At 44.5% G+C, this 16473-nt stretch overlaps 2 protein-coding genes across 3 annotated transcripts; one reads left to right on the top strand and one right to left on the bottom strand.

Annotated features, from left to right (window-relative positions):
* Positions 1–74: 74 nt before the first annotated feature.
* irf1a (interferon regulatory factor 1a) lies at positions 75–5131 on the bottom strand. 2 transcript variants are annotated; one of them, XM_028988111.1, is made up of 10 exons: positions 4910–5131; positions 3032–3209; positions 2673–2802; positions 2385–2484; positions 1487–1666; positions 1301–1384; positions 902–1051; positions 778–830; positions 453–552; positions 75–298 (listed from the first exon to the last, which is right to left on the bottom strand). In XM_028988111.1, exons 3-10 carry the CDS (start codon positions 2757–2759, stop codon positions 234–236), a joined length of 819 nt encoding a protein of 272 aa, XP_028843944.1. In that variant the 5' UTR covers positions 2760–2802; positions 3032–3209; positions 4910–5131; the 3' UTR covers positions 75–233. The 2 variants fall into 2 exon arrangements, with proteins under 2 accessions (XP_028843944.1, XP_028843943.1); XM_028988110.1 differs by lacking the exon at positions 4910–5131 and having other exon boundaries at positions 2673–2888; positions 3032–3107.
* A 2015-nt stretch (positions 5132–7146) lies between these two features.
* On the top strand, positions 7147–16278 carry chs1 (chitin synthase 1). Its single transcript, XM_028989311.1, has 19 exons — positions 7147–7193; positions 7970–8105; positions 8876–9061; positions 9907–10955; positions 11021–11116; positions 11186–11350; positions 11432–11579; positions 11664–11729; positions 11814–12048; positions 12339–12539; positions 12614–12898; positions 12986–13165; positions 14261–14807; positions 14878–14999; positions 15086–15429; positions 15507–15617; positions 15704–15921; positions 16014–16089; positions 16207–16278. Exons 1-19 carry the CDS (start codon positions 7147–7149, stop codon positions 16276–16278), a joined length of 4284 nt encoding a protein of 1427 aa, XP_028845144.1.
* Positions 16279–16473: the final 195 nt, after the last annotated feature.

Genomic DNA, 16473 nt, shown 5'->3' with positions numbered 1-16473 from the left:
TTATTTCACGATTCGGCTACCTCCCTACCTCCCTGTTGTCTAATAACGTTTTAAAACATGGTAAGAAACTGGTCTTAATTTTGTAAAGGCTTTATTGAAAAAGTACAAATATGAAGGTGTTAGTCAAAAAGAAATAATAATAATAATAATAACAGCTACATTTTTTTCTCTCAGCTAGCCTTGCTCAGGTTGTAGTAGACCTGATTGCAGAAGCGTGTAAAGGAGGCTGGACCTCAGGCAAACTGACCCGCGGGGAGGCCGTGGCAGTGGTAATCTCTCGGGAAGGAGTCGGTCTCCCCTGCAGGAGACGAAACCGACGTTACTTCACACTCACTCCATATCCATAACCGCCTATTTCTAATCGGGGTCGCGGCATTGGAGATGCTATATATGCACAACCACTGTGTTATCCGTATTATTCTAATTATTATTATTATAGACTTGAGACTCACATAAAAGCTCTGTCCAGGGTGAGGTGGCTGCCCTCCAACTTCGGTCAGTTTCACTGGAAGCTTCGTAGCGTTCGGAGTTTTTGAGGTGATCAACTATCTGCTGGTATAATTTTTAAATGGGGTTAAGACTCAGCTTCCTTACTTCATAAAAGTGTTAAATTAAATTTCACATTCTCAAGATTACTTTTTAAATGTAGACATTATATTTTATATTTTAAGCCATGTTTGTACTAATGTGCTCAATTGTTCCACTACAAGGACAAAAGTTTGTCATTATTTGTGTACTGTGTCTAAAAAGTTAACAAAGAAAAGATGTCCAGCTTGCCTTTAAAACGGCTTCTGCTTGCTCGCGATCGTCGCTTGGGGCATAGTGGGTTCCTGTTAAACATCAGAAGATTTAGTGAAGTTTTGTTCCAACATCTGGTGACCACTGAGCGACGTTCTCCTACCGTGCGCCTCCGTTGCGAAGTGGGACTGGCAGTAGAAGTGATCTGTTTGGCCTTCATTCTTTACAGCGTTGAAAGGAGGGAACCAGTCTCTTTTGTGGAAGATGGACGGTAGGTGAGCTCCGTCGCCCTCACTGTACCTGCAGAAAGCCTCTGGTGATGGAGAGAAGATTGCCGTTTAGGTCTATTTACATGTACGGCATTTGCAGACACTTATCCAGAGCGACTTACATAATCCAATTATGACTTTTTCATATTTTAAATCTAATTTAGTCCTGATCTAGGAAGTAGTAAATGTTCTCAAAAGTTCCTACAAAAGAGCCATGACTCAAGGCTTCTCGAAGCGTTTGTACCATGGGCTTGGTTATTTTACCACTGAAGCACCCTGATAATGGCACCCACCTGAAAACCTCTCCAGGGGCGCGTGTGGAGTTGAGGACAGTGGTGGAACTCTGCGTTTGATATCAACTTCAGTCTGTGTCGGACCTTTTGGCAAAGAATTTCATTGGATTTGAGCATGCAAGAACGGTGGTTCTATATATATATATATTTTTTTTTTTAGAAAGAGACCGGGCCAGGTCGACTTGCCTTTCCTCCTCCTGGAGGACTTTGCTGTGGGCAGCATGACGTAGACCCTGTAGGCATTGCTCCCCTTCTTAATGCTCTTTTCATGGAGCTCCTTCACGTCTTGCAGGGAGTTCAGAGCACAGCGGAAGTTGGCTTTCCACGTCTTTGGGTCTGGCTTGTCAATGCCAGGTTTATGTCTTCCTTGAATTCATATAAGACAGTTTTATACATAAATCCTCGGCACTCAGGAAGTAGGTGACACCACCTGCTTTACTGCATTGCCACAAAAATCCAGATTCAAATCTGCCATGGAAAAGGAAGTGCTTCATCTTTTAAACTTGCCGTGATACTAGTCAAGAACTTTTATTTGTTAGTTCAGGAAATCTACTGGGCACCATAGAGGGAATATGATCAATGGTCAGATTAGTCTTGAAAACCATGCAGTCATTTAAGGAACAATTTCATAAATACAGATATTACTATACCTCTGACTAAAAAAAAAATACCCCTCACACTCATAGATTATATATATCAAATAATTATATTATGTTTTACAAAAACCAATAAATCCAAATATAAAAAGTATTTCAAACGAGTAACACACACTCACAAAAAAAAAAAAAAGAATTCTAGCACTTAACAATTCTCCTGCATGTTCTATCATTGACAAGTTGGGCCTTATCGGGGCTCTTAGTCTCGTAACTGAAAATGTAGGAAAACCGAATGAGAATTGCTGGTTTTTCCTCTTGTAAGTCGCTTTGGATAAAAGCGTCTGCCAAGTAAAGTAAAGTAAAAAAGCGTACAAGTATGACCTATCAGTGCAGCTTGATTTAGCTCCATGACATCTGCGCATGCAACTGGATCAGCGTCTTGTGAAGCGAGCTCGCTTCCTCTAAGTGTGTCTGGGCTTGTCCCCTACCTGTATGAATTGCCCAGTTTCGAAACAGAGTGGCGTCCTTGTCTATATTCCAACCATGTCGGGCGGCGTGCTTCCATGGGATCTGGAAAACCCTGGCTGGCTGAAATTCATCAGGAACCAACTCATGAAAAATATGCATTTCTGAATACTGTTTCAATTTGCCAGCACTAATTGACTTAATAACAAACTCGATAACCTCATAAATTTTTTTGACCACAAATAAATTATTGAATTATTTTTTTTCATTTAACATGAACTATTACATATAAAATGCAAATGATATTTTACCTCATCCAGCCATATAACTCCATGGTGGTTCCCTGAGTCGATTTGCTCCTCCAGCCAGGGGCGAAGTCGAAGACGGTCTTGGTGCATCTTTCAGTGGTTCTTCATCAGCCAGCCAAAGATAATTTGATGGCTTATAAATATATAGATATGTATTTAGAAGTTCATTTTTTAAACTTATGTTAGTCTGTACAGATGAGAAATATTTCAAAGGATAACCTGGAAGAGAGAAGTGATTTAATTCTTTTCACTCTAATCCAGTAATTGGTAAAAAACAGAATTCCCTTCATTCACATGCAGTTTTCGTAAAGAGTCTCATTCGGCACATCCGGCATTCCGCTCAATCTCAGCTGTGCGTTTACCTGTCGGGCCGGCTGAGTGGTGCTACCAGGTCTCCACTCTTTCTGTAGAGGTGCACGAACCACTTTCCAGAGTACTTCCATGTCGCAGCCTACATACCTGTCCCTCCGAAGACTACGCCCACACGTCGGTTCCAAGAACTCTACACCCACGCTGTGACCTGGCGGGACTTTTTCTTTGCTGTCAACAAAGCATCCGATGACACTCCTGTCATTTTAATATAAATAGTCTTCTAGTACTCTCTGTTCAGGTCTGGTTAATGAGAAAATGAATAATGAAGTTCTGATTACAAGTTGCAGGTGCTGTGGAATAAAAAAAAAAGGGATATGAATATTTTCTTTGACGATTCAACGCCACAAAGCAGTATTAAACTGTTTTTGAAATCCCCAATAAGCCCGAAGTGAGATAAACCTCCTTGGAAGGAAAAAAAAAACCTGTTGCATAATTCATTACTTTTTTCCGAATTAAAATTAATCTGAAAGTGTGAAACACTGCAGCACAGCACACGGTGAAATGTGTCCTTTGTATTTAATCATCACCCTTGGTGAGCCATGTGTGGGTACGGTGCTTTGCTCAGTGGCACCTTGGCAGATCGGGATTTGAACCCGCAACCTTCCGATTACGGGTCCGCTTCCTTAACCGCTAGGCCACCACTGCCCCTACATATGTGGTAGTAGCCTAGTGGGTAACACACTTGCCTATGAACCAGAAGACCCAGGTTCAAATCCCACTTACTACCATTTTGTCCCTGAGCAAGACTCTTAACCCTGAGTGTCTCCAGGGGGGGACTGTCCCTGTAATTACTGATTGTAATTCGCTCTGGATATGAACGTCTGGTAAATGCTGTAAATATAGATGTAAAGATGCATCAAAGCGTATGAAGGTACGTGGTTACTTCATGTTTTATATATTATATATAATTATATATTATATATTATTTCGTTCGATATAATATATAATATTCAGAAAATGTTACTGTGGCAGAAGAACCTTTAATCAATTCTGTAATGCTTATCATGTCCAGTGAATGGAGCTCTTTAAGCCATACTTTACAGAAATGAACGTGACAGAAATGTCATCTCATCCTTCATAATAATTTACTCTACTTCCTATTAAAAATTATTATCTATTAAAAATAGATAAAAGACCTTCATTTCCTATGAACATCATACTACTGGGGTGTTTTAAAACTGAATTTTGTGAAACTGTACTCCAACATCTGCAATAATTTCCGAAACTTTTGATTAGGTGTCTTAACGTATCAGAATTTAGTTTTAGAATGCTGAATTGCATAAATTTAAACCCATATTCAGGTGCATGTCATATAATGCAAGTATTATGTGGGTTGGGGAGGGTGCACAACATATATAAAATCAAATCAATTCGCTCGTATGGTCACATCACATGACACCATATTAAATTTACATTTACAGCATTTACCAGGCGCCCTTATTCAGAGCGACTTACAATCAGTAAGTAGTCACAGGGACAGTCCCCCCCTGGAGACACTCAGGGTTAAGTGTCCTGCTCAGGGAACCTGGGTCTTCTGGTTCATAGGCGAGGGTGTTACCCACTACGCTACTACCACCCACCCATATGAGTGAATTCCTCGTGTGTAAAGCTGCTCACGCAGCAGTGCTGTGACAAAAAACACTAAACATATTTATATATAAAGAAAGAACAGAGAAAGCATGTTGCTCGTCTCTCTCTCTCTCTCTCTGCAGCCGTCTGCTGCAAGTTCACCGCAGCATCCCATGCTACTCCCTTCTTTAACGGTGCGTGTAACCATTTATTTCTTTTTACCAAATTCTAAAAAGCATTATTGCACATTACAAACAGCATGAAAACTTGGTCATGTGACATGAAAACAGATTTATTACCTTAGAAACGGGGTTGTGGCCACAGAACAGTTGCCAGATTCACATGGTGCATATTCCCAGTATTCAAGACGGTCAGCAGTAGAATCGGTCTGGTCGTGATCGCAGGTGCTTCGATGCAGCAGGGGGTTAACCAGCTGTAGAGATGACAGGGGACTTCAGGAGACGTTGCTTAAACACTGCTCCCCCTCACCATATCACCATATCATCTTCAAGATGCTGCATACCACCCCTTCCCAAAACCTGAAGTGGGAGACCAAAGTCCTCCATCCTCAAAAAGACCCAGATGAGGAAACTGAAGAAGTCCAGTCTTCCACTGGAGCTGCTGATCCAGTTCCACACTGCAGTCATTGAGTCCAACCTGTGCTCCTCCACCACAGCCTGGTATGGAGCAGCCACTCAACAGCACAGGAACAGACTGAAATGGAGAAGATTATTGGTCCATCCAGGTCCTGTCCCTCTCAAGAACCAGGAAAAGGAACCAGGGAAGATCGTCACAGATCCCTCACACCCTGGACACAGACGTTCTGACCTGCTGCCCTCTGGCAGACGACCAGGACCGGTTTCTGTCCTCTTGCCGCCACCCTCCTAAACTTCTGAGCTGACACACTGCTAAACACCTACAGCATTGCAGCTACACTTTATGTACACTTGTGTTATAATTTCTGTAATCTTTTCCTGTATATGAAATATTAGAATATATTCTATAGAATATATTCTGTTGTGCTTGAGAGACACCCTCCACCGGAATCCAAAGTATGTGTACGTGTTCACCCACGCCACGACAGAGACACAATACAAGAGGGCTAGTGGGGTCCAGATGAAGGTGCAGACATGACAGTATAAACAGGGACAACATTCAGGGTCATTCAGACCACACAGGCACGGGAGGAGGGGGCGTGGCCTGGGCCGCTAGTGGCGGCAAGCGGACGTAGGACGCTGGGGAAGACCATCATTACAGCCAATAAACACAATTCTTGTTCTGATAATATTGTGGGTATATTGCAGGCATCTTGCATAATTCATTGTGATGCGATGTTTCCAGTCTTCAGGGGCAGATAAGATGTTGTTATTGTTCCAGAATCCAGACTTTGATTCACCTCATCATCTGCCAGAGATGAGAATCAGCAGTAAATGTCATCTCTCCGTATCTCCGAAACTCTCTCCAAAGAACCTGTACAGATACAGACAAAGAAAGGAAAAAAAATATTTTCAACATGCATACAGTATGTATCATATATACATGTATGTACTCATGTACATGTGGCATATACTTGCACAGAATGATCATAACATGAAATAGCCGATATTATTTAAAAACTTAATTTGATTGGCCTAATGTTAATGATTTAAAATTTAATAAATAATCATAATTAATGTCCACCATGCTATTGTCATAACTTTAAAAAAGCCTTAATTAAAATAAATGTTTACAATAAATGTATCTATTCAATACAAACTAATCCAGACAATGACTGTTACCATGATGACTAATGAAAATCTTTATAAAGGGCGATTTTCAGAATCGTTTATCGCTGACCTTTTTTATTTGGACATACTATATATGATGCGTTAAATAAACACGGCTTAATTGTGGACAGTGCTTAATTACTGACCTATGGACTCCATGCTCATCTCACTCCACCCTTTAACAGTTAAAATGATGTGTCATATTGGAATCTTATTGACTGATAACAGCCACATTATAAGAACTTTTTTTAATTTAACAGAATAAATCTGTCACGTAAAATATCCACCCTGGACTCATTCACCAATGTGTTCAAATAAGAAAATCGATATATTCATTCTATTCCGACAACAGAAACACAAGTGCAAAGACATGATAAGCTTTATTGTCTTGTAATGATATCTTGTCTTTTCTGTACATTCCCTTATTGGATTTCTATTGGATAGCTGCTGTTTTTGTGTTAATACATATGTAGTATATAATATTATATATGTTCATCTTTATTCTTTGCTGATTACATTTTGATGTCACAATTCAACACAATGTGTTGTATTTTAACAGTGACGGAGTACAGAGTTTACTGTAGAGACAGGGAAGGTGTTATATATATCATCCTCCCATGATCCTTGTACCTGTTTATAACTGATGCACAATAAAGGAAAGAGGGTTAAAGGTCAGAAGATAATTGCTCATATAATTGAAGCGAACCCTTCCAGTAAGTCAGTCGCCTTACTTGCGAGCTGGTAAATGGAGTATTACTGTGCACGGTAACATGGAGGACCTGAGACACAGGGGAAAGAAAAGGGAAGGAAGGCACAGGTATGTTCCGCTCTGTTATTCCTCACACGTTTACTGGGGGCATTATTAGCTTCTTTGCGTTTATTTGACATAGAAAACTAATTCTGAACGTGTGTAGAAAATATTCTGTTTAGAATTGATTGTATCAATGAGGCCAGAAGCAGTAAAATCAGTGTTGAAATCACGCATGCCCTGGGTCAGGTATAAAAATGCTGTGAATTCAGCTAATTTAGAGATCAGGAAAGACATTATTAAGGCATTTATGTGCATTATTACAGAATTCTGTTGTTTGGTTTTACATGTGAAACATAGAAGTATCACTATGCACATATACATAGAGCAGTATTACCGCAGTTAAAATTAAAAGCAAATGAAAACACGCTTATAAAAATAGATGAATAGTGACAACAAAATATAGATAGAGAACCTCGGTGGTTGTTCAATGTGAAAAACATTTGACATTAACTAGTATTATTATTATTAAATGACTAACTAAAGATGGGCAAATGTGGACCATGATCAGTAATTCAGTAATAACAGTATATTACATGTTGTCTGAGTTTCATGTTAAAATGCATTATGGGTCATAAGACAAGGTGATGCTGTTGTTTCAGTCAGTTTTACTGCAAACTGTGAAAAAAGGGGTATGGTGTCACTTCAATGTCTGACTTTGATATTCACTTGTATTAGAGTATTACTGAACAAGCTGTTACATGATATTTTTTCTCCCGTACCATAATTCTTTCTCCCGTACCATTACCACACACACACACACACACACACACCTCTTGGTCCAGGGACACATGGGACCCGTTTCAGCTGAACCCCATCGGTGCTGAGAAAGAGCAGAAGAGGAGATGTTTCGAACTGGCGCAACATCTGGTGGCTGGAATCGTGGGTGTCCTGGTTCTGGCTACCGCTATACTCAGCAAGGTAGCGATACACGTCCGTTTTCATACACAACTAGCAAGTCATTAAATATTACAAATGTACACACAGATGCCAAGGACTGTACAAGGGGCCGTGAGTTAATCAGTGCTCTTCTAAAGTTGACAGGCACTGTTTATTCTTATTCCTGTTTGCTGTCTCCATGGCGACATCATCTCTGTGAGAGTATTTATGGCGCAGCGTAATACTTTGAACCCTATTGTCAGCTTATTGTTCCTGGTAGTTGTTGCAAATCCTTGTGCGAAATTGTCACGCAACTTCCTGGAGTCAGAGGGCATTGCTGTGCATTCAAATTCATATTTTTTAATTTATATTGGAATACACCGCAATGACCTCTGTTCCATGACATAATTCTGTAAGAATTTTTTCTGAATGGTATAGACTGGCCTTTGCGGTTTTGTCCAGTAGACGGACTGTCGTACCTCTAATTGCTGAAGACTGATAGAAAGTTTGTTGTATGTGAGGCTGTTCTTAGAAAGAACAATTTCTCCAGAATTCTACAGACCTTGGGCCAATTGAGCATATGTGGGAAGTGGTGGAGAAACAATTCCAGTCCACCATTTTGCAAGTTGAGGCATTAAAAGGATCTACTGCTGAAGACATTTTCGGGGGTTTAGTGTAAAATTCCTGGAGAACAGTTATAATGTTATGTTATGTTAATGTTATGGCTAATGTATTAATGTGTATTAATTAAAACTCAATGCTGGGAACAGGAATAGAATTGCTCTCTAATGCAAACTCCCGTTCATCTCCAGGGTTCCCTCCTGGTCCTGAGCACGATGTCAAGTCCCACCTCAAGGCAGACCAAAGCTGAACGACAGTTCTACATGCTGCTGCTCATGTTCACGTTAGTGGTGCCAAATTTGCTGGTCTTCCTAAAGTGCCTCTGGAAATGTGCCTTCAAGAATTTCGTTGCTCCAAACATGAGGACAATGTCATTTGTGAGTACCTGTCAGTCTTCACAAAGGCCATCGTACTGTATATTAATTCGGAGAGATATGTTTTGCAGCAGCATAATTTCTTTTGGCAAAAGCGGGCCCACGTAACCCATTAGTAATGCAAGATTTAGGAAAAGTTTTTATTGACTAGAACAGGGGTCGGCAACCCACGGAAAAAAAAAAAACAGCAACAAGTGCATTTTATTAGGTTATAAATGTATTTCATTTTCATCCATAGAATCTGTCGCGTTTCAAAATCTGAAGCCTCTCGGGATAAATTAACAGTTGTTCGCAGTATTTAGTTGAGTAAAAGTTAGTTAGTGACCAGGTCTGGGTGACGTAACGTTCGTCATGTCACCGGCTTCTACATGCGCGTTTGTTCCGGTGATAAAACGCCGCACGTGGAATCTTCACAAATGATTCTTTTTTTTAAAGTGAAGTGATTGTCCTCTGCAATCGGTGCACGGTGCACACAGTGAAATTTGTCCTCTGCATTTAACCCATCGCCCGGGGAGCATGACAGCCATGACAGGCGCCCGGGGAGCAGTGTGTGGGGACGGTGCTTTGCTCAGTGGCACCTCAGTGGCACCTTCCAATTTCGGGGCCGCTTCCTTAACTGCCCCATAGACACACGACGGGGATGGGATTCTCCTTGCATAAATAAAATGTCACAAGCAACACGCTCGCCTAGTTTCTTCATTCCTTTCACACATCAAAAAGAACTTGTGGCTCCCGTTGCTTCCTCGTGTCCAAACGAGTGTTAAAGGTTGCCGACCGCCGGACGGGATTTTTATTAAGATCAGCGATGCTTTCATGTAACTGAAGTGTCCTGTTTCTCCCAAACCCAGATCTGCATGATTGAGTTCCTGGTGTCGCTGGGGACCGCCATACTCGTGCTTGTCGTGATGCCACACTTTGACATCCTCACCAACCTCTTCATCTCGGGCGGAGTCTGCATCGTGTCCTCGGTCCTTCAGATCGTGTTCCGCCTCCAGAAGGAGACCTGGAAAATAATATTTCCCATTTGCTCCCTGATACTCGTGCTCACGGGTTACGTCCTCCTAGCTGTGGACTACTACGTCCGCGTAACGTCGTACGTGCCCAAACAGGGGGCGCAAATCTACGTTTTTGTAGGTGTTGCCATATTCTCGTCTCTGTTGGTCTCGCTGAACTGGTGGGAGAACCCGGTCCAGGCGAATAACAGCCTCCAAGTCCCCCTGTCAGAGTTGGACGGCTTCAGGGACTTCGTATTCGTCATCACGAGCTTGATGAGAATCGCGGTCACCGGCGGGGTGTGGGCGCTGTACCACGGCCTGATCGCGGATGACAAGATCGAGTGGAACCTCTTCTCCCTCGTCCCCGAAGAGACGATAACGAACGGGCTCGGCGTGTTCTTCATACAAGCCTTCACGTCGGCGGCCTGCCACTGGTTCGGCGTCGTGGCGTGCAAGATCCACGCCGTGCGGCTCAGCTTCGCGCTGCCGGTGTGCGTCACCGGCCCGGCGACCCTCATCCTCGGCCTCGTCCTGTTCCTGACCAACGCCGGAAACTTGGGCGTGGAGGACGCGGCGGACTTCACCACGTTCTGCTCCGGCCTGGAGAGGGTGAGGGCCACCAACGCCACCCTGATCACGCTGCTGGAGGTGTCCAGGAGCATCTGCATGACGTCGCTGAACAACCCGTACGGCGCCTGGCTCTTCTCCATGCTGGCGCTGGAGGGCGCGTGCATGTGGCTCGGACTCGTCACGTCCACGTACTACGTGTGGAAGATCAAGGTCCACCGGATCGAGAGGACGTCGCAGCTGTTCGTCCGGCGCCTCTACGAGTCGGCCTTCATCGACCAGTCCCTGCTCCTCAACACGAAGATGAAGGTGGTGAAACTCAGCAACCAGGAAAGGTACCTGTTCACCACGCTTACCGGCCAGTCACGCCGACGCAGGCTGACGCGCGTTTCCGCTTTAGCCAGGACGAGCTGCAGAACTGCGTGATCTACCTCTGCGCTACGATGTGGCACGAAACCTACGATGAAATGTTGAAGATACTCACGTCCATGTTCAGGTAAGGCCTCGGGGTTTCTGGACCGTGGGAGCACCAACTGTCACCAAGTTCTTCCTTCACTGGTTTCAGGTTGGACAGGTACAGGGGCGACCCGAAAGAGGACCACAAGGACTGCTTTGACTTCGAGTGCCATATATTTGTTGACGATGCTTTTCAAATAGACAAGGAAAGCGACACGAAGTTAGTTAACAGCTACGTAAACGACCTGATTCACGTCGTGACGGAGGTGTACAGGTGAGTTTCGTAGCGGCGCCGCGACCGTTCTCATCTCATCAAACATGCGTTGCAGGTAAAGCGCTCTAACTCTACGTTTAGGGTTTTTACGAATAAGGAGCCTGACGAAGTGTCAATCATTGAAACGCCTTACGGAGGACGTCTGGTGTTCGTCATGCCGGATGGAAACATGTTGTACATCCACCTGAAAGACAAATCTCTGATCCGAAACAAAAAAAGATGGTCGCAGGTTGGGTGGTGTTACAATTAACACAGATCAGCTAATCAATCAGCCATAGAATTTATTGGAATTTTGACCCACTTGACGTTTCAGATCATGTATCTTTACTACCTTCTTGGATGGAAGGGCTACATTTCCAAGAATCCCCAGAAAATTGGGGTACGTCGCTCATTCCACCTGAAATTACATTTGAGGTTAATATTGGTCGACGGTGACAGCAACAATGTGACCCTATACTTCCAGAGGCAGAACAACCCATGTCGTGCAAGTCTTGTGTCCATGGACGGGGAGAGTTACCTCCTGCCAATCTACGACAACGACAGCAAAAGGAAGTTCATTTCTGATGAGAATGTGTACATCATGGCGCTGGACGGCGATACCGACTTCCATCCCTCCGCGCTCATATTGCTGGTGGACCGTCTGAGGATGTATGACAACGTGGGAGCTGCCTGTGGAAGAATTCACCCTACCGGGATGGGTGAGGCCGCAGCTTTCTGGTTTTTTCCCTTCAGTTCGTTTGGCAGATAAAGTAATAGGGTGGTAGTAGCCTAGTGGGTAACACACTCGCCTATGAACCAGAAGACCCAGGTTCAAATCCCACTTAGTACCATTGTGTCCCTGAGCAAGACACTTAATCCTAAGTTGCTCCAGGGGGGGACTGTCCCTGTAACTACTGATTGTAAGTCGCTCTGGATAAGGGCGTCTGATAAATGCTGTAAATGTAAATGTAAATGTGAATTGAGTTGCACATCGTGTACGTTTACGCAGGGCCGATGGTTTGGTACCAGAAGTTTGAATACGCCGTGGGGCACTGGCTGCAGAAGACGGCAGAGCATGTGTTCGGATCGGTCCTTTGCAGCCCCGGATGCTTCAGTTTGTTCCGGGGATCTGCACTGATGGATGACAACGTCCTGAAGAGATACACCACCAAGGCCACCAAGGCCTCGGAGTACGTCCAGTACGACCAAGGTAAAGCGCGGTCACATTCCGGCCGGAAGACTTTCCCCTGGCACGTCTCGACCCTCAACCTTCCTCCACTGCAGGAGAGGACCGCTGGCTGTGTACCCTTCTGCTGCAGCAGGGCTGGAGGGTGGAGTACAACGCAGCCTCTGACGCCTTCACCAACTCCCCCCAGGAGTTCAAAGAGTTCTACAACCAGCGGCGCCGCTGGGGTCCCTCCACACTGGCCAACACCCTGGACCTGCTCCACAGCGGGAGGGAAACTGTCAAGAGGAACTCTTCCATTTCGATGATCTACATCTTCTACCAGATCTTCACAGTGGGCTCCTCCATCCTCGGCCCTGCTTCCGTAACGCTGATGATAGCAGGTATGGCGGTTCCGTACGAAGGACATGCACGGCCAAATGGAGATGTTTGGTGGCTGAACGCGCCTCTCGGTCTGTTCTCCCCAACAGGGGCCATGCAGTTCGTGTTCAGAATCCCCGGCACCCTGTCAATCATCATATCATGCATACCCCCGGCTGTTTACATGATCATCTGCTTTACCACCAAGACAAACTTCCAGATCACCGTGGCAGCCATTTTTAGCGTGCTGTATGCCTTTTTGATGACGGCCTCCTTCTTTTCAATTATCGGTGAGTGATTAACAAAAGCCGCTGTCGCGATTTGATGATTTTATGTAGTGTTTTTAACTATCTTAAACGGGAGCCTGTTTCCCTCGTAATTCTCCTTATAATCCATTTATTTGCTCCAGCACACAGCGGGTCGAGAATGTAAACCGCACTACATTCAAGATGTTAAGAATTATGACCAGGTAATTAATATTAATATTAATATTAATCTGCAGGGGTGCCACTAGATGGAGCCCAGCACAGCTTGAGAAGCAAATCTGTAGAGAATAGACGCAATCACCTACACAGAGACCGTGTTGACAGAGCAGGACGCGGGAAAGACACCCTCTCACATCTAAAGACACGTTTTTCTTATTAACATTCCAGTTTACTGATTATTCGCTCCTGGTGCAACTGTGTGATGACCAGCGAAGCAGAAAGGACTTTTGACCACAGTTACCATATTATTCATGAGAGAAAAATAAAACAGCAGAATTTAGTGAAAGTGAAGTGATCGTCATCGTGAAACACTGCAGCACAGCACACAGTGACATGATGAAACATGTCCTCTGTATTAACCGTCACCCTTGGTGAGCAGTGGGCAGCCATGACAGGCGCCCGGGGAGCAGTGTGTGGGGACGGTGCTTTGCTCAGTGGCACCTCAGTGGATCGGGATTCAAACCGGCAACCTTCTGATTACGGGGTCGCTTCCTTAACCGCTAGGCCACCACTGGCCCTGAAAAACATTTTTTAGACACAGTCCTGAACCCGTAGTTTTAAAACAACACAACTAAGGTGGTAGACGAGGTAGTAGCCTAGTGGGTAACACACTCGACTATGAACCGGAAGACCCAGGTTCAAACCCCACTTACTACCATCGTGTCTTTGAGAAGGACACTTAACCCTGAGTGTCTCCAGGGGGGGACTGTCCCTGTAACTACTGACTGTAAGTTGCCCTGGATAAGGGCGTCTGGTAAATGCTGTAAATGTACAACTTTTTGCACGCACCATAAGTAAAATTGGTAGACGAGCAGAAAGTCCCAGGTTCAAACCCCACTCGTAAGGCGCTCTGGATATGGCCGAACGGTACCAGACGGTGTTTGTTTGTATCCTCCACAGGTGACATGGTTAATGAAGGCACCTTCATCACGCCAACTGGACTGTTCCTGGTGTCAATGACCATCATGTATTTGGTCACGGCAATTCTCCACCCTCAGGAGTTCACCATGATTATTTATGGCCTCATGTACTTCATTTGCATCCCCAGTGGATACCTGTTGCTCACCATCTACTCCCTAGTGAACATGCACATCGTTTCCTGGGGTACGCGTGAGTCCAACAAGGACAAGGAGTCGAAGAAGCAAGTGGGGGTCCTTTGTGATCGCACCTGCAAAATGTGCTGCTGGGACATGAAAATCCAGGTGACCCAGGAAACAGAGAACCTGGTTCTTCAACAAATCCAGAACACCGTCAACCCAAACCGGAAAGCGGCCAACGCTGCGGCCGCGGAACGACCTCAAGACCAGCAAGACATTCTGAAGTCGTCACTGATCGCCAGACAACAAGTAGAACCTCAGCAGGAACCGGCTAAAAAGAATAAAGCCTCCAAACAACAGTCAAAGGTCAAAGACGTCCCTGTGGATTCAGGGACTGAATCTGATGACAGGTACCGGACGAAAGCTCGAAAATAATGTATATAAAATATAAAATATAACCAAATTTCTATTAATTTACAGTGAGAGTGATGACAGCAGTGATGACACCACGTCCACTGCTAGGTCTGTGGATGTAGCCACCACGGACAAATTTGATGACCTGGAAGACGATGATCAGGACGCAGAAGTGGTACCAGACAGCGGTATGGCACCCTGAGCTCTATCTCATAAGGAATAATCTGCAAACCGCTTAGTTTGATTTGCACATGAACGTCTCCTTCGTCCACAGACTGGGTGATGCCGGTCAAGAAGGAGTTCCTGAAGAAGCTGACCTACGCCAACCTGAAGAGGAACCTGCAGGAGCAGATCCGGTACACCCTGCGGAACAAGAACCAGGAGGACCTGTGCGAGGAACTGGTGCTCATGCTCGTGGACGTGGTGAACGAGGAGCTGAAGGACCGGGTCGGGCCCGAGACGGTGCTGATGGACAGCCAGCTGGAGGAGCTGCAGTACACGCTGACCGAGTCGGCGCGCAGGATCCTGAAGACCAACCGCATGGAGAGGCTGGAGAGGAGGGTCAAGAGGGCCATCGAGAGAACGCTCGTAGCCCCGCAGATCGAGAAGATGACAGAGGTGGCTACAACTGCAAACTCACTCTTTTCACATCACTCCCGTTCAGGTTATTTCATGATTTTCTGTTTAAAAACCAGGACGAAACGGATTTCTGGAAGAAGCTGCTGGAGAGATACCTCGCGCCAATTGTCGACGACAAAGCACATCAAGAGGAAGTTACCCGCGAGCTGAAGTCCTTGCGAAACAAGGTGTGAGATCTTTCAAACATCATCAGTCAATTCAATAGATTCATGATAGAAAAAAAAAACAAAAATCATCTTTTCTTCTTCTCCAGGCCGTGTTTCTTTATTTCATCCTGAACGTCTTATGGATCGTGGCAACGTTCTTCCTCCAAGCCATCGGCAACGAAGTAATTAGCATTAAGATCCCCAAGACCTTCCCCAACGGCACTCCATCTGGCGAATTTCTCCTGGTGGAACCCCTGAGTCTGATGTTTCTCTTGTCCTTCGCTGTTCTTCTTCTGGTTCAGTTCCTCGCCATGCTTTACCACCGGTAAGCCACCAAGTAGATGCACCGCAGGAGACCCAAGATGCATTTTATTCTTCTCAGTGGGTACATAACATTTAAAATGGCTTCTTTCACAGCGTATACACCCTCATCCACGTGGTGTCGTACAGAAGCACCGAAAAAGATTACGTTGAGAAAGATGACGACGACGACGTAAGTCATGAAGCATTTATTCGTGAATATATTCAGTAATTTGTATTTTAAATTAGCGAGTTTGTGTCAAGAGTACAGAATTCTTGACTTTCACATGTAATTTATATATATTTACAGGAGTTTGACGGTATCGTGCTTGAAAACCAAATGTCAAATGGCCTTGTCATCACAAGTGAGGACCACTTCTGAGAAGACTCATTAAAACTGTGTGCATTAAATAGGACTTATTTAAAATCATTAAATACACTATGCGCCATTATTCATTAATCCAATTACTATGGAGCAAAGCATTAAGACGAGCCACTCGGACCTGGAAATAAAACCAAGTCATGTACATATATTTACCAAAAACATTATTTATCTACCGTTAATATGTCTGTTGGT

This window comes from Denticeps clupeoides, chromosome 8, assembly GCF_900700375.1.
Source record: "Denticeps clupeoides chromosome 8, fDenClu1.1, whole genome shotgun sequence".
NCBI lineage: Eukaryota > Metazoa > Chordata > Actinopteri > Clupeiformes > Denticipitidae > Denticeps > Denticeps clupeoides.
The sequence above is the reverse complement of the archived record's forward strand: the minus strand, read 5'-3'. Positions and strand labels throughout refer to the sequence as shown.